Below are 25741 nucleotides of genomic sequence, written 5' to 3'. Positions count from 1 at the left end.
GTGTACCGGGTTCACTGCATTCATGAAGTTATCATAAGGGAACGGTCTTGTCACTCTGTGAATTAGTATTATGCCCGCGAACTCAAAACCCGCAAACCCGCAACCCGCATGCGAGTTCCAGTGTGGGGCGGCCATTAATCTACAGGTGCCCTTAAACGATCGTTTTCGGTCGATAACTTCAATTCGTATAGTCATAGAAAACCTTCCTTGCGTGGAAGTTTGTATACCTATTATAAGTTTATTCTGAGTTTCGTACCAAGAGAACCAAAAGACATGAGGACCGTAAATACAGGTTTATAGAAAAGGACCGTTGTTATGTATAATTTTTTAATTATGATAATGAAATAAGTTTGATTGGTTTTGAGGGCATAAATGGTTTGGTCTCGCTTTGGCCTCGTTAAACCGGACTAGACTTAAATAAACTATCCCCAGTTGAACTCGCCGTCGGCTGTTCATGCCATGCAGTGGCCGCGGAGCCACTTCTCCCGTTGGAAGCTGATGGGGGCGGAGAGGGGCGGGGGGAGGGCGGTCGGTCTGAGCTGCCGCCGCCCTGGCCGGCAGTCCCCCGCCGCCGGCCGAGCTCGGCCCCCACGCCCGCGCCCGCGCCCAGCCGGGCATGTGAGAGTGCGCCGCGCTGTCCGTCCGTTCGCCAGGTCCGCTGAGGTGCGGCAGTGTCACCATGGTCGGCGGTGCGCGGTCGGTCGTGCTGAGGACGCTGCTGGGAGGGCTGCTGAGCTGGGCGCTGGTATCAGCGCTGCTGGCAGTGGCCCCCGTCAGCGCCAGCGCCGCCTCCTGCTCCCGCGATCAGCTGGTCACCTATCGGCTGGACATAGAGACGCACTGGTCCAAACGGCGCTTCCCGAAACAGTACCCGATATGGCGGCCACCGGCGCAGTTCTCACAGTTCTTCGGTGAGTGTCTTTCAGGCAGCTGCTGCTCGAAAGCTATTACCTACTGCATTTACTCCGTTTGACAGGCGACAGCACTCAGAATGGTTGCTTTCTTTTGTTGTTTGGGTCTATTAGGTCTATTTTGGCCCATTGGAACGCATGCCAGGTGTCGCACAGGGGTTGTCGGCATAGCAAAAGGCGTCATTTTAACCCTCTAATGCCCACACATAGTTCCACGGTTCCTAAAATTAGCACCTTGTGACCTATGATTCATTTTGGGTCCCTTGTTCGAAATCTGAAGTCAAAAAATTTTTCGCAGTTCAAATTTCGGAAATAATTTGTGTATCAAATATGATACATTGGGCATTCCACTTGGTTATTTTTAGTGGTATCAGACCACACAGAAGGAAGTGAAGACATAGATGAGAAGATATATGTTTTGAAAAATTTCAGAGATAAAATGTGTAAAATGCATACAAGAAATCCTTTACTGTGCGCCACTTATCAGAACATTTTCTTAATATTTCATTGGCATCCTACTTGTATCAAAATGCCCTTTCAGTCGGTACTAAGGGAACAACGCTAATCATAGGCATCTTTTTACGAGTGCCTTCTATTCCTTTAATTTCCACGATACAGCGCGTTGCACTTGTGCATTTTTTCATAATTCAGACATGTGGGCCATGCTTCTCAAAGGTGCATTATACATACTTGATACACAAATGAAGACATTACGGTTGGTCGAAGTGAAGCAGTTCTGATGCAAAATGCTGGACAGCCTGCCGACGGACCGGAATCAATGCCAAAGACGAATGTTGGTTTATCTTCACGATAGCCGGACAATCGCTGGTGACTGAAACTCTCAGCCTGTGAATCGTCAGTTAGCAGTTTGACTGGTCGTTCGGTCCTCATGTCATCGGCGTCAGTACAACAGCCGCGCACTGACCAGTGACCAGTGCAGTAACCGTTGTACGTGTCAGACAACAAAGGTACAGGTAACTGTGTACCGATCGGCAGGAACTTGCACAATGTTCATTGACCTCATATGGAGGTGAGCATACGCAATGCCGCACTTTAACTTGTATTCTTATGGTCAGTGTCCATGTTTTAGTATAAATCCTATTTGTTCAGTGGCAATCAGCTACCATACTTGGCGGCATATGTCAATATATGACAACAAATGACATACCTGGCAGTAAAAATGTTTGCCAGGTGTCAGGCACCTGCTGGATCCTGGCAGCAGTGCATGGTTGCCTACTTCTTGGATACGTAAATCAAAGGAACCACGTCCTTCGGTCTTGACGTCTGTCTTCATGGCGAGTCCGTTTAGCTAGCTTCCTCTGACGATGACGGTGTAGTTTTCCACTCCACATTCAATCTCTTAATACTGGGATGAACGGAGGGGATTTGAATCCCAAACAAATTATGAGTCGTTCTCCAGTATGAATGAAAAGAGCTGGCTGGCTGCTAATGCAAGTCTTCGGCCATGCCCAGCTAAGACATAGACCCACAAGACATAAGCCCGTCCACAAACCCTGTTGGAATATCGAAATTGTGCAAGAGACCGCTGAATCCTCCTTTCCCAAACATACATAGTCAAGTCTCAATTTTTGGTTTCACAAGCATAAATGCTTGCACGGATGATCGTCCCTTGAAATCAACAAGCTTGTCATCGATGGCATGTCATTCCTAACGTGGTTTTAGAAGATATGGTTTGCTAGTGTCCTGCAGATCAAAAAGTTCACTGTTATCATCGTCAAACAGTTGGAAAACCAGATTCCTATGAGCGTTAGAAAAGTCGAGATGTATGAGGCATGTAAGGCCACTCATGGGCAGCTAGATGTTAGGTGATTGACAAGGATGAGAGGCGGCATAAGCGTACGAATATCGTTATGAAATATCGAGTCTGGAGCGAAATAGAGTTATCTGACGCCAGAGGTGCGAACTTCACAAAGTTATGCATCTTGTACCATCGTCATTTTCAATGACTCACAGGCCATTGTAATGCTTATAACCTGAGAAAACTTATGGTATTGGCACACCGTATGTTGCAGCGGCGAAAATTTCATAGAAAATATTGGAGTGCTATGCCCACTGTATCATATCTAGTATCCCCCAAATTAGGGGTCCATATCTTTGACCCTGAAATAGCTGCGATGTATTGCAACATACTGTGATAAATGCTGGACATTTCTCTCACAGTATACCAAGTTTCTTTCCAAATAACTATTTTTTTGTTTTTCAAATGCTAAAATTTACACTTGCATCTCAAATAGCTTTTCAGCAAAGGACAAACTGACCCTCTTCAAAATCACCTGGTGGGAAACTGAGAAATCATTACTTAAAAATGTTGCCACCAGGTGGTTGCCAAGACGTACCACTTCTGATACAGCAGGGTTTTCAACAATTTTCGCCATCAGGATTAGCACGCGAATTTTCTGCAAATTGACTTACAGATATGATACCGGGGGCACTAGAGGGTAGTGAAACTGCGTATCTCATTTAAACCCGTCATACTTGAATTGCTTTTAATACACAAGCCACAGGAGGAGTGCAGCACAGGTCACAGGAGCGCAGCACAGGTCACAGGAGCGCAGCACTTCAATAAGGTGCACGTTCCCTGGTCTTTGATTGGCTCCACCCACTACAGCTTTTATTGCCTCCACCTATAGTTATAGATCACTTATAGTCACCATGGTCAAGTGCCGATCAGCTCGGACGACTGATGGCTGTCACAGTTGGCACCATAACGTTGGCAAGTGCACCGTGCTGTTGGCAGCCAGTGAACCCTGGCCGGTGCTAGGACCTCAGCTGACAGACCGTTCTATCGTGTCACGTATACAAACGTTACTGCAGATCAACGACAAGGGGCTACTATACAATACTATACAGAAGTGCAATATGATAAACAGTCACGTATTTACATATATCAAGTTACCATCAAAATGAGAGGATATGACAATAGTATAGGTACAAATCATAACATTATCTTACATAGCGTGCATACAAATCATAGCATTATGGGTCACATATGACGGGTAAATATATAATATGTACACTGTGCGACACGCAACACCATAAGATACAAATACAGTGAGCTCGTTTAGTGGCACCACCACATCCCTTTTCAGCATCCCGGTCACGTTTCAGCGTTGATGTATTTTTGTCGATCAGTTGGCTTGTCGTTTTATCGGCAATCAATGTTCACCAGTCAGCATGTCATCACGAAACTGCGTTAAGAGTTATCGCAGTGATTTGCACTTTCAAAGCGGAGCTCTGGCTCGTGCTAACATGCTCTGATATAGCCAGCCACGTTGGTCGTAACTGGTGCCTGTTTTATACTACAACAATTAAAACAGTTGCATTCATTACAAAAAGAGACGTTAGACCGTTTCAAATAATTGGAATGCACTGCTTTATTTATGGCAGCAGTTTACACGACAACCACCACAACACTGTGTCAAACTAGTCGGCTACAACTGAAGTACCTATATTTTCCTTATTATTTAGCTTAAAGGGAGATAATGAGCTTTCTTTTTTCTTAAATAAAAATTACTCGACATCTATACTATTTCTACTGTAGTTTCTATAAAATATGAAAATTTCCTAGCACATTTTCGTATGTGAAAAATGTTTTTATTTTTGCAAAAAAGAAGCAGTACTTGCAGTACTTGTAACACCCACCGAAATGCGTTGTCCTTCTCTAAAAAAAAGTCGCAGTATATGGCGCTTTTGTTTCAAACAGCGACGCTTGGGTTTTTGTTTATGTTATCGCCTTGTCGTTGCTTGGTTGTAAGGATTCTAATTTGAATTAGAGTTAATTCGGTTTAGAATTAATTAGATTCTAATTCGGGGGTACATAGTGCCTACTCTTCTTTGTTTCCAAGTATTATTTTGCGCCACAAATGAACGGCATGCGCCAGAAACGCAGCCAAATCTTGCGATTGCGACTACGAAATTCATTATTTTGGCCTCAGAGCCTGAAGCGAAAAATACAAGCATATTTATTTCAAAAAGACTTCAGGTTTGTCGAACGGTGTTATGAGAATTTTGATAACAGTACTGCATAAGTTTTTTAGTGATGCCGCAAAAGTGTTGTATCTATCTTCTTTTATTGTGCAGTCGGCGGGACCGATTCAAAATTGAGTCGTTGCTACTAAAATAGCAGCATATGGCGACAGATGATGAACAGGAAAAATAGTTGCATAAATTTAGACATAAACCACCCCCAAACCATTAATATCTTTTGAAGGCACTATAGACGACCATTAACTAACTAGATGTGATGAAGATCAAATGTGAGGAATACGCTCATTTTACAAAATTACATGCAAGTACCAAAAAGTGATGTAAGTACTTATTCAACGGTCATTTTCAGCGCTCCCCGCTAACGTGACTTCAAGTTGAAATATTTGCGGCAAGGTACCGAATTGAGCAAAATGGTTTTAATTTACATTATAACTTGTTGTGTTTTGTCAGAAAATGGTCCTAACTCAGATTTTGTGGAAAAAGGTCATAATCTCCCTTTAACAAAATCAAGCCCTTGAATACCTACTTGGCACTTACGAGCTGCCCCTTTTCCAACTCGTACATAGCCAGTCATGACTATGCTAATTACCAAGCATTATTATTTATTTTCTTCTCATTGTGCGACGGGTGTGTGTGTCGAAACCCACGAGAAGCCTACCACCATTTATACGCAGAGTGGATGCTGTGCCGCAAGACACGTATGCCGTGCGGCACAGTATGTATGTTTTCCTCGCTACACTATAGCTTTCCCTCAGAGTATGGCGGATAGCTTACTGTTGATTGAGGAATAGTGTCTCATTCTTGTCCTACACAATGTTTTTGTTGTGGAAAATCGTCTTGGAAGAAAGATATTATATAAATACAATACGATACAATCTGGATATCCAGGCGGGCGCATTGAAGAGCATAGCTCGAGCTCGAAAACGCGTAATGCGAGAGAGAGAGAGAGAGAGAGAGAGAGAGAGAGAGAGAGAGAGAGAGAGAGAGAGAGAGAGAGAGAGAGAGAGAGAGAGAGAGAGAGAGAGAGAGAGAGAGAAGAGAGAGAGAGAGCGGACTCGGCCGCCGCTCAGCCTGGCGTCTGTTATCGCCCCTCACCCCTCATCTTGTGCCCATGTCACGATTCCCAGCCAGCAGCCAGCCAGCCACCTGTGAGCACCACGTAGTCGAGTCGGCGCTATGATGCACGACGCCGGCCCATACCAATCGGAGCGAATCTGCATAACAACCGCTCACAACTGATTGGCATTGCGTCCAATCAATAAGGCCGGCTGGTGCAGGTGGCCGTAGTCGAGGAGCCGCACCCCTGCACGACACAATGGGTCACTGGCTGCTGACGAGTCCGTGACCCGGAAGGCACTGCAGCAGGGGGGGAGCAGTCACGCCGCGGAGTAGAGGAGAATTTGATTATTGGGGCATTCCACGTCAAGTGGGACAAAAAATGATCATTTTGAACCTCACCTCCTCCGATTTTTGCGAAACTTTGTGAAACTACTCATCTATATGTGAAAATAGAGGAGACATTTTTTTTTGTCAAAATATGACGTCACGTTTCCGAGATACACGTCATCAAACATTGACTTAGGCAAGGCACATTATCATCTTTAAAGCGTCATAACTATTGAAGTTTTAGACATATCACCACGAGACAAAGTGTGAAATGGAGGGAAAACATCAGGCTTTAATTTGTGGATAACAATGTTGTCGTAATTAACTAATTAGTGAACTTAATTAAAATTCAAAAAATAAATTTTGATTATCTGAAAAATGGGTACCCTTCGATTTTGCTTATTTTTACATATTTTGTTCTCCTATACATTAGCTACATCATATAAAAAAATCCAGAATGGGCCGACGTCTACATAACTGTCTCTTGGACTTCGTAATGTCTGGCACTCGCGTGTTTCGTTTTAGCAACCAAGGAGAGGCGCTACCCGGAGATGCTTCTTTATACCCCAAACCAAAGCAAACCTAACCTGACCTGACCTGACCTGACCTAAACTAACACGTGTAAATATGTACAGCCCTCACCGCAGTTGCCGACTGGCCAAATGCTACCTAGATACGAACATTAGCCCTCACGACAGTTGACGGCTGGCCAGATGCTACTTAAAAAACGAATGCGTGTTAAAACACTTCAAGCTGACCGGCTGCGAGCCAGTGACCTTTAGATTTCGAGGTGGGTACACACTTACTACTAAGCCACGAAGATAGCTGGTCATCGTAAGCCAGTTTTTTTTAATGATGAAATTGGACATTCTCCGGGGAGCGCCTCTCTTTGGTTGCAAAAAGGAAATACGCCTGACTCTCCCAGCGCTAGGGGAGAAAGGCCCAGTTTAGCCAGAAAAGGTATTAAAAAAAAAACGGAATTTGAATTGTAGGTGGGGCGGTGGGGAACTTTATCGTGTGCAAGTTTCATGGCCCTAGATCAATATCTTCAAGATCAATTGAGGTTAAACGTAATCAAGTTTGCTATAGTGACTATTTGCGTTTATACGCCCGTAGGTCTAAGAGTTACTGGCCGATTTTCCTATTTCTTCCTTTAAACGACATTTGTAGTGTTTTGAGAATCTCTAGTTACTCTTACCATAAATTTGGCAGTTAGTGGCCTGCTAAGAGTAAGATGTCGCCGGCAGAGGCGGGGATCGGCCGACGCGGGAAACGATTCAGTCACAGATTTAAGATTGTGTTTGCAGCCTAATAATTCAATTTTTACCAGTTGATTTTCGTATTTATTTAAAAATAGATTGCCTGTACATTTTTAAGCCTTCACACAAAATTTGACACGAGGCGATCATAATCAGCGGTAAGAAGCGCGTTGCAAAGATGGAACCGTCCCGCGCCGGCACAGTCTACCATTCAGGCGGCAACGGCCGGCGCCGGCCGCCGCGCCGCTCCGGCAGGAATGTTTGACTTAATACCGCTATTACTAGACAAGTTGTGGACCGATTTACCTATTGCTTGCACGGGAGGATTCGCAATTCAATTCTGGACAGATACTGAAAGTTTGACGTTAATATAATAAATATGGCGTGAGTTATTGGTGATAAACCGGTGGAGTTAGCGAAATCGGCCCCTTCCACCGCCCGTGCTACGTTGTACTACTTGTTGCTATATCATCCAAAGTTATCGTTGGCCCACTCTAATTTTCTCAGCACGTGTGTCTTACATGTAGTGGAAGACAATATCTAAATTTGAGCAAAATCGAAGGCTACCCATTTTTCACAAATTACATTTTAAGAAATTAATTCAAAATAAAATAAATTCAAAATCACCTAAAAATGTAAAAATTGTCAAATTTAACTAGCATAACTCCTTATGTATACATCTCAGTTTGTTTGAAATTAATAGCTTCAAAAATGTTGAAGCTATAGATCTTTCAAGAATGCAGTACATGTCCAATTCTGCTCAAAAAGCAGAAGTTTAGCGACTTGTATCTCTGTAGCCCGAGGGCATATGACAAAATCCTTTCACCCTCAGAGGTTTCACCCAATAGCCAATAAGTATACCAAGTTTGAACAAAATCGCAGAGGTGGCCGATTTTGGCTGTCCCGGTTGACATGGAATGCCCCTATTGTGACCTTGCTGGAGACGACGGTGAGGGTAGGGAGGGAGGAGAAAATATTGTGGCGAGGAGAACTGAGATACATAGAAGATATTGTGGTGGTGGGGAGAGTAGATATAGAATGGGGGAATGCGAAACAAGGGATGAAACGCAGATGATTTGGTAGTGGAGCTGATGCTGAATGAAGAGGAAAGGAGGAGGATTGTCGCGGGACACTGCGATTGAACGGAGGGGATATGGTCGCGTCAAGATGTCTGGGGCATGATGTCGTGAACTGAGGTGCAAACTGACGAAACTGAGAATATCGTGCCGGTGAAAATTGGTATAAAACGAAGATGAAGGAGGGCAACGTGAAAGTGAAGTACCCAGACATTGTGTCTCCTGCTGACAGTCAGCAGTGCCGGTGGTGTTCTTACTGACCCGTCTGATCTCTCCGCCTCTGACTGCGACTCTGACTATCTAACGAGTCGTGACTCACCATACACCGCGCCTAGGGAGTAGGGAGTAACGGGTGACCAGACGGGCCGCCGGCCCATCCGTCACGCCCAATTCAGCGCTCTGTGTCGACGGCAGTGCCGCGGGGTGCTCAGGGGACATACTCATCCAGAAGGTCAAACAGTGACCGTCGCAGCCGCCCAGCCGCCGGCTGGTTATAGACGGCGCTTTATTGCAGCTAAGTGCAGAGATCGCTCACAGCAGTCGACAGCAGGCGCACCTATTTGAAATCCTGTCAGGAGAGTTTGTGTTTGGGCTATCAATAGCAAACTTTGGCGCATTCATCAAGTGGGAAATAACTCAGTACTGAGTCACACATGCCTCACAGGTGGTCTACAAGTCAACATAAATAGAGGTGCGTCACATTGTGAGCTCAATAGACGAGGAAATATTCGTTGGAATTATTTTATTAGTTCAAAAACGCTTCCGACTAGGATGTCCTGGAAGCGTTAGTCATACTCGTTATCTAAACAAATGAGCAGCAAGAAAGGAACTAGGAAGTTACATAGCTGGAAGTTAGTGGAGTAGTCTTGGCCGGTACAGCACCACTTTGGCATCTTTGTAGGGACCATTTAGTCGGCACGATGCTTATCTGCTCATACGTGCTCGGTGTCACTCCTTTTTATAACCATAAAACCACTGTGAATTCATTTGTTTGTCAGGTGAGTAGAATTTGTTTGACATTCTAAAGTAACCTTGTTTTAAAGTTACCTCTAATTAGTTAGTAGCTAACTTTTACGTTTTGATGGATCTGAGGGAGATGCTGCCCTTCCAACCAAGCATGTCAAAGTGCAGCGCTGTTCCTCTCAGTCATTTATAGATTTACATCTTGTTCAATTGCTGCATTCTGTGCTGAGGTTTCAATCGGCCATGGTAACTGGCCATCCCCAATTTCTGCCCCTCTGTCTCATACCTAGCCTCTGCATCGTAGGTGAGTCAGCTCTGAGCCATCACCGCTGGTTGTCAGGTGTTTATAGTTAAATTTAGGGTCCAATTCTAGCCCCTTTCCGTGAAAGAGCAGCCTGGAGAGAGGTTGCTACATTACATCAGCCCATACTGTGCTCAGCCAGCTACCGGTGGAAGAATGCGGACCGAAAGGCTGTCGCAACACCGCTGACATTGGACAACGGGTACATAAATAGAGCGGAGTAACAAATGAGTCATTTGTGAGGGGCACTCACGGTGGACAAACATTGCAGGTGCGCTCAGAACAACACACTGTGTCATCGCGACGAAATAAGCCGGGTCGTAAAGAAAACAACAGGAAGGTGTGCATTCTCGGACGACATTTAATGCAAATTGCTGCCTGCTCTGAGGTGTGGCCGCTGTTGTCTTGGGCACAGCTAAACGGTCCTACACGGTGGTCCTGGTGACATTTATTGGTATTATGAGATGAGTTGACCTCGTGACAACAAGTATCAAACTTCAGCCGATTGGTATCCGTGTACAGTTTTAGCACGCTGATTACATTGCAATATTTTTCTTCATTTTTTTTTCCTTTAAAACACTGCTGTAAAACATCTATTTTTGCTTCGAAAAATGCAATTCGCTCGGCGATCTTGGACGGTTCATGTCCGTAACCGAGCTCTGATCGCGGCGACCCTAGCACCATCGCCATTTTTATTCACCACTCTGCTCAACACTGCACGCCGGTCGGGTCCCAGCGTGCGGTCGGTGATTACCATCGGCTCCTATTCTATGCTCTGCGCGTGTCTGGCTTTTGTCCGCCCCTCACGGCCAGCCGCCAGGGTGTGGCCACTGGTCAGTCATTGGTGGATCGAGCGTGTGCTACGAACACGGCAGGGTGGAGCCCGGCAGTCAGCACGCTCTCTAAGCGACCTAAGGGCGAAACGGTCGTGTCATGTCTTGCTATGCATCGCAAGTTATCTCACGTACGTTGGACGCCCTTTTGCCCCCATTGACTATGCACACTTACGTCATAATTTATCTCACGCACGTCGCACGTCGTTTCGCGAATACGTTGGACATCATCTCACGCACATATATGTCATGCACATTGCACACGCTAAATGTCTCCCTCGGATATGTTAGACGCGCCTGTACACTGCACAGCATGTAGAGCCAAGTCACAGGTGTCCGACGGCTATGGTCACGAAGCTGTCGACGGTGCACCGAGACTGACAATGAACTCGATTCAGAGATCAATCGAGCTGATGTGTGGTGTGCTGAACGGCGCAGTATTGTTGTCCGGATTAGTCGTGATAAATGTTTTGTCTTTTGACAATGAGAGACATTGAGGGTAGGGGAGCGCCTCACACGTACTTATATACAAGTTTTTACATTCCTGTATGTGAAAACCGATCACAGTGCGTCACATAGCCCGAGTCCAAAAAGAGATATACACTCATTTGTGAACGAATAAATCAATTCAACAAGCTTAAATTTATATCTGTAATTCCCTCGGTGTGATAGGTTATTGCTACTGAATCCTTTGTGTATTATATATGCTATACCTATATGGACTAACGTGGTAGCATAATGAACCACAACAGACTCTCCAATTCAATTACATCGTGTCTAATTGAACAGCGGCCTAATTGACACGACACACCGCAGTGACACAGCGACCACCGGCACCGCGTCTCACCTGAAACCGACGTCCCGACTGGGCCCTGAGCTGTATAAACAAACACACGCTGAGCTTCGGACGCTGTCGCAGCCCTCTGGCCAGACAGGAAGCCCTCCGACACCGGGGTCAAGGCCCGGCGTCTCAATGGACGCAGCCACTGGCTTCCTGCAGCCGTAACCGCCCGCGCAGTTGTTGGTATTCGTAATATACCGTCTGATGCAAGGCGGCATGCATATCACGTATCAGGGTGGATTATACCGGCTCATTGGCAAATTACAGACTGGGAACGAGATCCAATTATACCACTGCACCACGGCCATGGCTGGTGAGGCCCATTAGGTCCCCACAAGTGGGTGCTTTGGACGGTAACGCCCGGCTGGTGGACCTCGGTGTAAAGTAAGTGATGCCGAGGCAGTCTCAGTCGGAGATTATCGTTGGGTAAGGTGATGAAGTGCCGTAATCTGGTACGATATGAACCGAGCCATGTGACGGATGGTGTGTGGTAGCGGGAAAGTCACCTCATTAGTGAGAAGGAGGCAAAAGCTGTATGCTGCTTGCTTCAGTCGACTAGCGCTGTAACCAAGCTTGGCCTATCCAATGCATAGGGCAGAATAGACAGAGATATGCATAATTTTGCATACCTTTGGCCTAAGCAAATCCCAAAGTGACAATTCGTTAGATGCTCTCTTCCGTGCTTAAATCATTTAGGTAGTATTCACATTTATCAGAATAAATTATCTAACTACATTATGTAGGTATATTGTGTAATGTGAGCCCATTGGGACCATAACGAGCTCAGCAGCCGGTGTATAAAGCTATAAAAGCTGTCCTCAGCTTATTAAAACCGTCTCTCTGCCCTCTGCTCCAGGTCTGAGTCACAACGGCTCGCGGGTGCTGTACCGGGTGGGGGAGCTGGCGACTCCGGCGGTCCGCCAGTTCACCGAGTCCGGCAGCTCCGCGGGCCTGGAGCAGCTCACTCAGGGCCAGAGAGGCATCCTGGACCAGTTCAGCGCGCCGCCCGTCAAACAGGGCGAGGGCACCACCATGGCCAGGGTGTTCGTGGACGGAGCCCACTCGCAGGTCAGTGACGCGGAGTTACCGTGGGAGAGGGCACCACCATGGCCAGGGTGTTCGTGGACGGAGCCCACTCGCAGGTGAGTGACGGAGCCCACTCGCAGGTCAGTGACGAGCCCACTCGCAGGTCAGTGACGAGGTAGTGTTTTGCGTTAGGCGGCACGGGCGGACATCGATAGCAGCGCCTCTATCGGTCACTAGGAAAAGCTGGGCTGTAGGCGACGAAATACCGGCTGAGTTGTCACACGTTGAATAGGTTTATAGCCATCCGTCTTGTGAAAAAGTTGAACTTTTGCCTTTAATATTTCTACAGGCAATTTTAGAAGTGTCTTCACATGGATTACAAAACCGTTTACATTATTGTATTCACTTCAAGCCTTTCCTATTGTTCTTGATGATGCGGGAACTATTTATAATTAGTGTTTCTAGCTTAGTAAAAGAACATGCTGTGCAAACGATGAAAAAAGCATAAATGGAAGATTTTAAATGCAATTTTCTCTAACAATTAATGGTAAATTCTCTACATATCAAGGAAAAGGTGCATGCTAACTGATAATTTAAAGTTCTTGGGGCCAGTTGTTTTCTTCTTTTCTTACGTCGCCCCAATGGCCGCGAATACACTTGTGATAACGCCTATCGGAGGGGAATGCTACCCTTACTGAGCTGTTTCCTAAACTTCTCTGCTTTGCATCTTGTGGTACGCATGCCTTTATGATTGTTACTGCTGTAGTGCTGTACCTATGTGTTATCTTTATTAGGCATATTTATTTTGACGACTTTGTTTATGTTTCCTTTTATCACTGCGATATGCTGGCTATTTTAAAGTTCTTTCATATAGACTCGTAGCTTCTAACCTCGCTTGATTCGTTGCAAGATAATATATCATTTAATCTGCGTTTTATAACTACACAATGCCGTGAAGTGTAGAGAGATAACCGCATGCTCACTAGTCACTATCCTCAAAAGTGTAAACTTGCCCTAAATGAATAAACGATAGGCATATCTAAATCTAAAAGAATCATCTAAAAGATACAAAATTCATTCATTTTATGCTATGATTAGACTTTTGAAGATAGTGAGTATCAGGCTATTTCGCTACGCTATTCAATCATATTGCTTGTTTTAGTACTTCGCTACTTTATTACGATACCGTGCATTGAAAGTGAAATAATGTAAAGTGAATTAATAGATCTGAATGCGAATCCTGATCAAAGTTGAATTGAACATTAAACAGCCGTATTTTTTCCTTCGCAAGCCGACTTATTCTAAGCATGTGTGACTTTGGCTGAACATTGGATTTGTAACGCATATCGATTGGATTTGTAACGCAGATCTTCCCATGGACTGTCGGAAGTAGGTTCTGGTGATCGGGATGCATGAGGATGGTTTGGTGTTTGGAGTGAACACATATATTTACATACTCACTGGCAGTTCTACATGTACACAAAATAGATAAAATAGACATCATCCCAACTCATTTATTAGAGACTGGCCGTCATCTAAAAGGGGTGTTTATGGTAATTAATTGGCCATAATGGCAGCCTTGCTGATCTCAGCTGACCAAGCAGAAGCGCCATGACTGCAGAGTCTGATTATCAAGGTCGCACCGTCTGCAGGGAGGGCAGCCGTTCTGGCGTCACCCGCTCAGACGGCCGGGGAGGGTTAAGTGACGGTCATGAGCTGCAAAGCTACGGCGACACAGCACGTCAGCCCGGCGACAGCTTACTGAACGCCGGAGTTCGGTCTCAATAGGCGCTGAATGGGCAGACAAAGATAATTACAAGGGTGCCTATATCGCTATTTCAGGAAGCAAAGCCGGGAAACAAAATTTGATTTTTCATTTTCATTTTAATCAGTATAATATCATCAACGGGCAACCGTGGCCCAATTACAGACGATGTCAGTCATATTTGCTGCAATAACATGGAAATCACATATCGTTAAAGATGTATAGAGTTGCTGATATATTTTTATTCTTTACTTCTTTCATACTTAAGATTAAAAAATAATAATTTTAACATATTTTGATTATTTATTAGCTGGTATCTTTTATCAGTTCCTCGGAATGGTTAGTGGTTACTAATGACGTTTTCTTACTAACGTAACTTTTCTGGATATAGGGTTAAGCAATTTTGACGTTTCTGTTGAATTATATTTTATTTGTTTAAAATTTAACCGATTTATTATTTTCCGTTATTTTTTTTTTAAGGCGAAGCTACACTGCAACATCTTCAGCAAACAGCTGATTGCTATGATGCGATAACCTTTCATCCAATTCATTTCGAAAATACATGAATTGAACTTTCCCAGCTCTGTCATATGGCACATAAACATCCCAAGCACGGTCGTTCACCTTCACTGTGGCGTTCATCATTGAGCAGTTGGCCCGTGTTTCATTGTATACAGTTGGTAACCGTCTGGGGTCTGGACACCGGCTGCCTTTTTAACATTCTAATTAGTTGCAACGCTGCAGACTGGCGCTCACGCACCACTGAACACGGCATTGGTGCCAGTATTTATTGGTGTAGATTTAATTTCGTACCTAACTACAGCAGCATCGCTGGCAGGTGCGGGCTATATGCCTGTTTATGACGTTTGTGCAATCGTATTTAAGGGTATTGCCGCGGTAATGGCTTGCGGCATAGGTGATAGGGAGTTTATTGTGGCGTTAAATCATCAGCAACGTATCATTTAGAAGGGCTTGATAATGAGGGAGAGGTTTGATACTTCCCATAATATGGGAGTAAGCGGTTAGCAACTGCTTATGATGGGGGTTGCTTGAAAATGCTTCAAATGACAATTATTTTGTCGGCTGTGGGTGTATACTATAAACCCCCTGACTGTGTGCGTATTAAAAAATATGTGTTTTGTTTTTAGGTGTCGCTGATTTCGAAGATTGTCCCCTCTCCGGACTGGTTCCTTGGCATTGACAGCGTCGACCTCTGCGACACCGGACGCTGGGTCGACTCGGTTCATTTACAGGTAAATACGTCCGAGTTTCAGATGCTTGAATGTCTGCATTTCAGAGTTTGAGATAAATAACATAAGAAAATCTGTATTTATGCGCTATATAGCGACCATCATCATGCGACTCCAGCATGGGAAAAATTACTGATGCGTCTTCAAAAGATGTATAATACAGCCTGTGCCCTTGGACACGTAACAGACTAGTTCCTTGCCACAAATTAGCGGTTTGACTGGCGGCGCGGCGCATCTGAGGGCGCGATGATTGACGCGCCGTACGTCGGCTCGTGTAACGACCCCGCTGTCTGACGACTGCATACACTCAGACAACAAACACACGACCACGGCCGGTCTGCACGGCCCGACACCACCCCACTATCGTCCGCGGTGACGGAGTCTGTCCTCACAAACACAAACATCCGCGCCACTCCCCGTCGCTGAAAGCCGCCGCCGCGCCATAGTCGCCGCCGCGCCACAGTCGCCGCCGCAGCGCTTCAGTCGCCGCCGCGAGCCACAGTCGCCGCCACAGCACCATGGTCACCGCTGAAAGCCGCCGCCGCGCCACAGTCGCCGCCGCAGCGCCGCGGTGAGTTCAGAGACGCTTCAACAGTCGTCCCATGAAGGCCATGTCCACTGGAAGAAGCGCAGAGACAGCGCCGGGGATATCCGAGAGAGGGAGGATAAGGAGAGAGGAAGGTTGACTTTGGCGACGCTTAGTTTCGCGGTGAGACAATAGACGCCAAGCTGCCTGTTGGACCTTACACAGCTGGGTGTGCACTGTGCAGTGAGCACAAAATCTGCGTGGTTCTAGGGATGAGAGCACCGGAAGAACTGAGCAGTCTTGACGTCGTGACCGGCGTGGTGATTGCCTCGGCTCCATGAAAGCAAAGCCGCCAAACCGGCCGGAAGGGCTGTCCGATCGGGCGGAAGGGCACCTCTGCAGCCGCGCGCTGCTGAAGAATGCAGCCTTGTCATGAGGTTCTCTTTACCACGCCGACTCAGAAGTGATTGTACTGGCGGATACAATGGGCGGGAGAGGGCCCGGCTTCGACACGACTGAAGTGCGAGGTGCTCACGGGGCGGGTTACGACGTCCGACCGATGTCACGCCGTCTGACCTCCGTGACCTCGCGGGCTGCGACACCACTGACCACTGCGGGTGCGGTGGGAGTGGTCGACCGGGACATACCGCTTAAACCTTATTTAGAGAGAGGCCGCGTCTCAGACGACTGATTCCCACTTGTAGACACTATTCAGTGGCTTTGGAGGCGGAAAACAGGCGTTTTATTGACACTCGAACAGTTTGTAATGTGTTCCACCTTGATGTTGTGTACGTGATCAGACGTCTGAAAAGAGGGAATTACCATATCAAATACGTTTCATTATAAGGCTGAGCTGTGGTGTACAACGTCCCTCAGAAATGTCCTTGAGCTAAACGACCTGTGTAGTGTGTGAAGTCCCCTAAGATGCTGTTAATAAATGATGTTGCTCACATGATACACCAACTGAGTCTCCAAGGGTCTGCCGACGCACCTACCACACCCACCCACGTCGGTGCCGACAGACGTACCGATGTTTCTTGTGTAGATCAGGGCAGAAATAGAAGCTGCTCACTCAGCATTGAGAGCTAATTCTGGGAAAATTTTCTCTGAAGGGTCCGAGCAGCGACAGAATACAAATTCTTTGTGTTTAAACAACCAAACAATCGTTAGAAAAGTAACTTGTTGAATAGTAGCATGTCAAAGTCACCCACCTCTGGTTTTCAGAAGACAGAATCCATGTCTTCGACGTCTTCTAACAAGTTCGTAGTAGCAGTTCGGGTAAACAGGGTGTTAACGAGGCCCCGTGACAGAGCGAGGATCGGTGCCCAATGACGCATACCTGGGCATCGGCGGCGGCCCGTGGAGGCCCGCAGACAGCCCTAACTATACGGGCTGAGTAACGCCCCCCAGCCGGCACCGCTGGCTGCCGCCCAGCCGCCGACGCGACGCCCCATCCCTCCGCCCCCCGCTGTGGCCGGTGCACAGGGTCATTGCCAACCGAGTACCGACGAGACGGCGCAGGACACTCAGCAGGGTACGGCTCCGTGCACCATCCTGATTCATTCGGTGGTAATTAAATCCAGCTAGTGCCGGAGTGGTATGAGGAAGGGTCGGGTTCGTTACTGAGGGTGGATGACGGTGTCAGCTTGCTGGTCACGACTCGCATGATTCAAAGTATGTGAATGGGTGACAATTCCTTTTGGAATTATTTTGCATAATCTGAAGTGTATCTGAGGCGTCTATTATGTCCTGTATTCCTTCATGCTTCAGCTGCTGCCGTGGATCGGTCGTAAATCACCCGGTGGAATGGCTGGGATTTGGGAATATTTCCTTCCCCTTGCCAGGTTTACTTAGGTCACTGTTCCGTATTCTGAATTGTAATCCTCCAGGAATAGTATCTTGCGGTTGCGTGTAGATTTTTCTTGTTTTTACAAGGGGAGGCTGTAACCCAAAATTGATATTAAGGCTATGACAATGCATGAGGGCAAACCCAACAGCTCATTTTCCTTTTTTTGGTGCCACCTCCCCTTGCTTCAGTCCCGTTTGGGTCTCCCATGCAATGCGTGGAAGTAAGTATACCGATGTCACTCTTATCAGTTTATATGGATGTCAGCTGACATGCTTCGCTCTTTGACGCAAATTGACCGGATTTGGCTCACAAGAGCTTAGATACATCTTGATCTCTTCAGGTCGTCTGAAACGACATCCAATCCACGAATAATTGATTCCGTCTAATTATTTAGTTCATTACATCTCAGTACCTTTCATGCATCATATGCCTTATAGTTCCTACATCCGGCATAAACGATTAATCTCAGTCGTAAATGTGCCATCCATCGCTGAGCTCATTAAGAAAATACAATGGTCAATTGTGCTCTGTGTGACCCGTGTGACCTGTGTGACCTGTGTGACACGTGTGCCCTTGAGTTGCCAGTGTTTCCTTCTGGTGCGGTGGTGCCGTGCGACCTGTGTGACATTTGTGACCCGTGTGGCTCGTGTGACCCGTGGGTGACCAAGGTGTCTTTCGTAAGTTGTATGACCCGAATGACCTGTCCTGCAACCTGGGTGTGACATGTGTCCCTGCGTGATGTTGACTGTCGACTGTAATGTGATGGTTTGTGTGAGCGTGTGCCAACAGTGTGACCTTGTGTGACTTGGCCGGTTGACCTCTGTGACCTGCAGCTGTTTCCGATGGACGCCGGCACTGACCAGGGCCTAACGTTCACCTCCCCCAACTGGGAGTCGGTGCCGCACCAGCCCATCTGTCGGATCACGGCCCGGGTGCCCGGCCACCCGGCGGGCAGCTTCTACTACCCGGAGCTGCAGCAGCTGCCGCCGCTGGCCACTCTCCGCCTCACAAAGGTAGCCGGGTGGATATTACAGCGATATTTGAGCGTGAGGAATAAAAACAGAGGTGACATTTCCCTCCTGTAGTGACCGGCTACGCGCTATACTCCTATATACGGTCTGACTCATGACCCAGTCGGACACTATACCCTCCCACAGTGACCCAGCTCGGTCACTCCGCTTCAATGTTTGCTGATGCTTGTATTGGCCAGTGGGGTCCGTTCGGTCAGGGCACGGGTACACTGCTCTGCTGTCTGACCCGACACTCGGCATGCGCTGCTTGTCACGTACTGAGTGGAACCTGGCACCATTCCACCCCCGCCCCCATCCCCCTGCCGTCCCGAAAAGCAGCGGTTTACGGTCACGGCCTCGGGGCCGTGATCAGCCGGTAAGTTCTGGGTTGGGTGCTTAAATGAGAAACATTTAGTGGAGTTTGGAGAAATGAATCGATCAGAAAGTTTCTGGAACCGTATGCTTATAATAACCATTAAAACGCCTTTTGGGCGAAGAACGAGCGAGTGAGACAGTATGCCCGCCCTGCATGTGCGGAAGGGCGAGAGAAGCCTTTTTAGGTGGCACATGGCCACGACGGTCACCTAAACGCATTAACCCTCGCCGGCACAGGGGGGGTTGATGCAACCCCCCTAAGGTTTTTCGCAAATAACTCGCGTAAAAAGCGGCCGATCGCGACGAAACTTTCAGTACCCTCGCATTGATCAATTTTACACGTTCCCTGAAAATTTCATGACCCTGACCCCAATGACCTTTGACGTGTGACCTCTTTTCCGTGACCATGTTTGGCGGAAATCGCGATTCGGCGTATGTCGGCTTGCATTAGCTGCGCGTTTGCAAGCTTTTCGTGGTTTCAAACGTTCAAACATGTGATTTGATGTTGCTCCCATACATAAGGGTGGGTGTCAAGGTCACCTGAAGGTCAGGTCAGGTCACTGACCTTTGGTGACCTCGGGTGACCTCGGCTCACTTTTTTTAGTTTTACATGTTTCTAGGCTAGTTTTTGGAGCTGAATTCGAATTTAGCAACCATTTGAACATTTACGAAGTAGTTTTGGTGCCTTCGTAACATGTTACGAAGCTGCCAGAGGCGGTTGACACGTATTACGAATACCCGTCACAACCCCTACCGGTTGACCTGACCTGACCTGACCCGACCTGGTCTAAATGCTTAAAAACATCATCTCTGATCAAAACTAACACGATATTCGTGATCAGCACCCCGGAAAACCACATAGCAGCCACACTTTACGACTTTCTAACAGGTCCCGATTTTCCCGGTTTTCGGGTCATTGACCTGACCTGGAAGGTCACCCGATGACCTAGGCCCTTAAAATTGGGTATCATTGGCTTTCTCTCGTGACGGGCAACACGCTCGTTTTTTCCGCGAAGCTCTAGCTCAATCAGGGGCCAAACGCGAGGGGGGGTCGTACCAACCCCCCCCCCCCTTGTGCCGTCGAAGGACGCAAAATGGCCTGTGCCGGCGAGGGTTAAGAATAGTCAACCACGGGTAGAAGCAATGGGGCAACCCAACGAAAAATATCGCATCTCAATCGGCCCAGCGGTTGCTGAGTTATAAGCCTCTCAAAAGCGTTACGGCCTGGTCAGGGATATTTGGGTCAGGATCAGGGTCTTGGCTCATACTGAGATTTTTCCAACGGCCTCTCAATGCTCAAAGATGCTCAAAGATGCCATTGCTCGCCTACAACAACTGAGATTTTTCCGTTATATTGAAAAGAAGTATAATGATGAAAGAAAACCGAAGCCTCATAATAACAAATATATTAGGTAGGTAAATATATTATAAATTATGACCGAAAATAAAAAGATAACAGTTTCGGGTGTAGCCCATCATCAGCCCAATATTGAAAAGACTTCGCTTCGCTCGCTTCGCTCGTTCGTTCGTAATAATAGCCTAATAGTTTTCATGGTATGACATATAAAAATGGGTTTTTGGCATTGAAGTTCAGCATTAAAACCATTGAATAAAGCTGATCATTACAGGTAAATTATATACTATTTCATGATATATCTATATATACTGATAAAAAGTAGGTTTTTAAAATTTTGGCCTTGAGTCTGTACCTATACTTGTACATTCTTTTGATCTCCATATTGCAAATCAAAGTTTGTTGACTTCACATCAAAGTTCGTTGACCTTTTGCCCGGAAATAGATCAACAACCTGGCTGCATGCCTTTCACTCACGTGAATGCAACAAAAAATGAGGATTATGACCTTTTATAATCTGGGCAACTTCCTTACGAATGTGCTGCAACGCAGGCACAGCAAATTTGACGATATTTTATCACGCCTTTTATACTTTTCCCGTGAATATATATGTTTTCAAATATAACCTTATGTTCAATGATTGACACGAGCATTTCCGAACACAGCATCCCCAGTGTCGGCCGGGACCCCATAATGTAAGGGCAAAGATTCTGCAGGCATGCGATGACAGTAGAGGCAGGAAAATAGCGGAGTCCCTTTGGATCAAACAGATTCGCCCAGCTCTAAACAGCAACATAGCGGCCTGGGCCATCATTTAAAGGGTAACGAGTCATAGACCAAGGGAAAGAAATGAGGAACTGATCCTGTCCTGTAGTACTCTAGCATTTACAACTTCGCTATTGTAACGTCTTCTGTTCTGATGCCTTTGCCACTGATTCACTGATCATGTGTGTATTGATGACAAGTGGCTTTTATATTCAACCATATTGATGAATGGTGTGTGAGAAAATGAATGAATGAATGAATGAAGGACTGAATAATTGGATGATTGTATGAATGAATGAATGAATGAATGAATGAATGTATGAATGTATGGATGAACATGAATGATTGAATGATTGAGTATTGTTTCGAGGTTTGAATGAATGGTTTAATGGTACAGTACTTATGCTCTTTGATGTAAGATGGTGGCCTTTGATGACTTGATTGTCTAATTATCTATAGCTGAGTGATGTGTGAGTACATGGATGGTTGGATGTTTGACGGATTGCATGGCTCGATGGTTGAATAGACGACAAGATGCTTGTGGTCTAGTGATTGATAGATGATAGGGATGAATTATTGTGTAAATTGTGGACACATGTATTATACTATTTATATGAAAGGGTACCTTGTGAACATTTCAACTGTAAGATGGTTGTCTATTTTGCGCGAGAATTTACCAATGTGAGACTTCCTAACTTAGCTGTTATCGACATATTCTGGCGCTGTTGTGACTAAATGATTTAATTTGCAATTCTGAACTGAAGAAGGACAGTGTCCGAAATATATTCATTTTGTAATTAATTTTGGAACCTTTTGCATTTCGCAATCATTGAACATAAGGTTATATTTGAAAACATATATATGTCATAATGCTGTTCATACAAGTACTTCGCCATTTACTTTTCCCGTGAATACTTATATAACTTGATCCGAGCAAAAAGCTTTTATAGGTATATGGATGTGTATGTATGGATGAGACGAGAAATAATAAATCATTATTCTTTTGAAAATGAAATATGCAATTTTATGCTCTCATTAAAAAACACTGGAAAATAAAAACAATAAGACTGGAAGGTCTTTTCCGTGAAGCTTTCCATGTACTCGTAGTTATCATTTTAAATTGTAGTTTAATTTAATCATTTTTAGTACTTTCATTCGCGATATATGTATAAAACATTATTGACAGCATATTTCAATGCATTTGCATTTGGAATGTGTCCTGATAGTCTTTTCAGGGTAAAAATGTACGATAATGAGTCATGGTACACGATCTTATCAAACACCACGATGAGCCATGATCCTTATTGTAAGTCTAGGTTGAAGTCCACTTTATGCAAATTTATTGCAAGTAATACTTGCCTACGCACGCCACTGGCTGATGTATGCCGTCTAATGTATTCTGTGCCTCAGGTGCGCTCCTACACGCTATCGGCCGAGTTCGACCCTCGTGAGACGGTGACCTACACGGTGGATACCCTGGACCCGGGCCGAGCAGTCGGCATTCCCCCTCTGCAGAGCTCCGCCGACCTGTCCGGCCTGAGAGTCGTCCTGGCCTCCGGCAACCACACGTCCACGACGGAGCGCACCCTCCCACCGACCGCTGCCGCCGCACCCCGGCTATCCCAGTGGCAGCGCCGACCGGACGCCAAACCAGCCCAGGTGGCACGGCCGGCTCCGAAGCCCTCGGACAAGAGGACGCCACCACAGCCGCGGCTGAACGACATTGCCGTCACCCCGCGACACAAACCTGCCCACGCCACACTGCCCCGGGACGAGCCCCGGCGGCGAGTCCCTCAGGCTGCCCCGTCCGCCCCCCTGCTGACCCCTGGAGCTGATGCCGAGTCGTCAGCGGACTCTCTGCGGCGGGACAGCGCTCTGTCGCGGACGGCGGCGCGGTCGGACGGCAGCCTGGCCCGGCTGGCCCTCCGGCCGGACGGTAGCGTGGCGCGCGTGGCTGTGAGGCCGGACGGCCCGCCGGTGCGACTGGGTGGCCTCCGCGTCTGGGCCGTCAACAGTCAGCCATCAGATGGAGGACGGGGGACCGAGAAGGTGACTGGAGTGGCTACTGCCCCGGAGGACACTGCTGCGAAGGCCGGGGACCGACAGGCCATCCTGAAGAGAATCGCCAACCATTATCGCCGCCGCCACGGCCGCCACGGTCGCCGCCGGCGCTACCGTCGCAAACGCAAACGTTAGTTGGTCATCATGCTTATCAATGCTGTATCTTGAACGAAGTCATCTTCACAAAGCAAGGAAAATGTGCTTTCATATGTTGAACCAGGCTTTACAATCATGTGTTTTACTCCATTATTTTCAAAAGCGTATTGGGTCGCATCATGGTTATGTTTTTTTCCAGTCTCATCTTGAATAGGGGACCAGGGGCGTTTGTGCCTTGAATAGCTTTAACCCAGACCATCTTAAGCACAAGTCACTGCAATGATGTGCTATGTCATGACACTGTCCCTGGCTCACCCTGCCCCGTCTCTGACTGACCCCGGCCCTGCGCCCGCCGCCCCTGTCCCCACAGGCGTGCGTCGGGACTGCGTGGTCGGCGACTGGTCCGCCTGGGGTCCGTGCTCCAAGGAGTGTGGTATCGGCGAGACGGTACGCACTCGGCCGGTGCGGGCGCACCCTCGGCACGGCGGTCGGCCGTGCCCCAGCCTCCGAGAACGGCGCTGGTGCGGCTCCGAGCGCAGCTGTAAGCGCAAACACTACTTCCGATGGTAGCTCGCTCTGGCGACGGGAGGTACCGCTGCTCGTGGGTGCGCGCCCGTGGTAGATGGCGCTGAGATAGGTGCCAAGCCAGGAGGTGGCTGAAAGGCTTTGTTGATACGGACAATGTTGTTGGGTGCAATTCGTGGAGCGCACCTGCATATTACCTACTCTTACTGGCATGTAGTTTTGTTTGAGGCTTATGAGTGTTGAGAAGGGTTTGGCAGCTGCTGTCACTGCCATGGATGCTTGTAGAGAGCAGCACAGCAGCCTAAGCCAGGAGGTGACGGGACATTGGTGCCAGGAACTCTACAAGAGGTAGGTATGTAGATAGATGGGGGAGCTGTCTACGTAGAGGGAGCGCACCCCGTAGCCGGGTGCAGTGAGTGCCTTGGGGCTGGGTGGCCTGTCCTCTGGACGGGCTCAGCCCCGGCGACTCACTAGGATGCCTGCCCAGACCAATGTCTCCCCCTATAGGTATCCTATCATCCTCCCGGCTCTGAAATGGTCACAATTGACCGAAAGGGCCTAACCCAACAAAACAAAACAAACAAACTGTCTACGTGCTGTCTACGGGAGCTTGGCACCTATCCGTGCTTCTATCCTCAGGATACTGAAATCCTTCTCCTCCACTCCACAACCCCCCTCCGGGCTGGACAGGCAATTTTATCTCATGCGGGCTGCTCCCTTGGAGCGGCACCGCTGCTCCTGAGGGAGCGCACCCCGTAGCCGGGTGCAGTGAGTGCCTTGGGGCTGGGTGGCCTGTCCTCTGGACGGGCTCAGCCCCGGCGACTCACTAGGGTGCCTGCCCAGACCAATGTCTCCCCCTAATTCCTATCATCCTTCCGGCTCTGCAATGGTCTTGTCGACCGAAAGGGCCTAACCCAACAAAACAAAAACAAACTGTCTACGTGAAGCCAATTGTTGCGTGCCTCCACCCCTTCAGCGTTTGGAAACTTTTTGCTGTTTTCTCCGTGTAAGTGCTATTAGGTGGCCGGCGATCAGTAGGTAATGCCTATCTGTAAGTAAACATTTACCATACAGTATATGCTGAATGCTGATAGCTCTACTCATTACCTGTCATGGCTATATTCATCACCTACCCAGCGAAAAAGATACAGATTGTGTGATTTTTTGAAGGAATATTGCTGTGATCTATGAAGATTTGTACGTCCCTCGCTGAACAACCGACTAAAAAGCTTTTAATGAATCGCAATATTTCACGTTTAATCACGAACGAAAGAAGCATTCGTTAGTCGTCTTCGATCCAACCTTTTCCTGCTTTCTTGTGCGCATGCCTACTCTTTTAGATTGTTTCACCATGCCGTGTGCCCACTGCCCTATTACGAGTTGGAAATGCATTGTGTATAATTTGCGCTGGCCAGTGGTAACTTTATCCCACGCAAGAATTCGCCAGTTGCGAATCTCAATGCTGTGAGCTTTCATAAGGCCAAATGTTTGTATTTTGCTGGGTCAATTTGGCTCCTTGCTTTACAATAAATGTGCGGTGCTTGGGACCGTTCAATTCTGA

General features: G+C 47.1%; 1 protein-coding gene across 1 annotated transcript; it reads left to right on the top strand.

The window, feature by feature from the left end:
• The first annotated feature begins 578 nt into the window (after positions 1-578).
• LOC122368959 lies at positions 579-25741 on the top strand. The gene is made up of 6 exons (XM_043343298.1): positions 579-911; positions 12435-12646; positions 15518-15622; positions 18828-19007; positions 22909-23689; positions 24026-25741. Exons 1-6 carry the CDS (start codon positions 680-682, stop codon positions 24223-24225), a joined length of 1710 nt encoding a protein of 569 aa, XP_043199233.1. The 5' UTR covers positions 579-679; the 3' UTR covers positions 24226-25741.

This window comes from Amphibalanus amphitrite, unplaced genomic scaffold (genome assembly GCF_019059575.1).
Source record: "Amphibalanus amphitrite isolate SeventyFive unplaced genomic scaffold, NRLGWU_Aamphi_draft 000992F_arrow, whole genome shotgun sequence".
Classification (NCBI taxonomy): domain Eukaryota; kingdom Metazoa; phylum Arthropoda; class Thecostraca; order Balanomorpha; family Balanidae; genus Amphibalanus; species Amphibalanus amphitrite.
The sequence above is the reverse complement of the archived record's forward strand: the minus strand, read 5'-3'. Positions and strand labels throughout refer to the sequence as shown.

Excerpts from the sequence above, each read along its gene's own strand:
- LOC122368959 (XM_043343298.1), top strand. The coding sequence starts at position 680 with ATGGTCGGCGGTGCGCGGTCGGTCGTGCTGAGGACGCTGCTGGGAGGG. Across the intron at positions 912-12,434 it reads GCAGTTCTCACAGTTCTTCG|GTCTGAGTCACAACGGCTCG; the intron begins GTGAGTGTCTTT and ends CCTCTGCTCCAG. Across the intron at positions 15,623-18,827 it reads TCGACTCGGTTCATTTACAG|CTGTTTCCGATGGACGCCGG; the intron begins GTAAATACGTCC and ends TGTGACCTGCAG.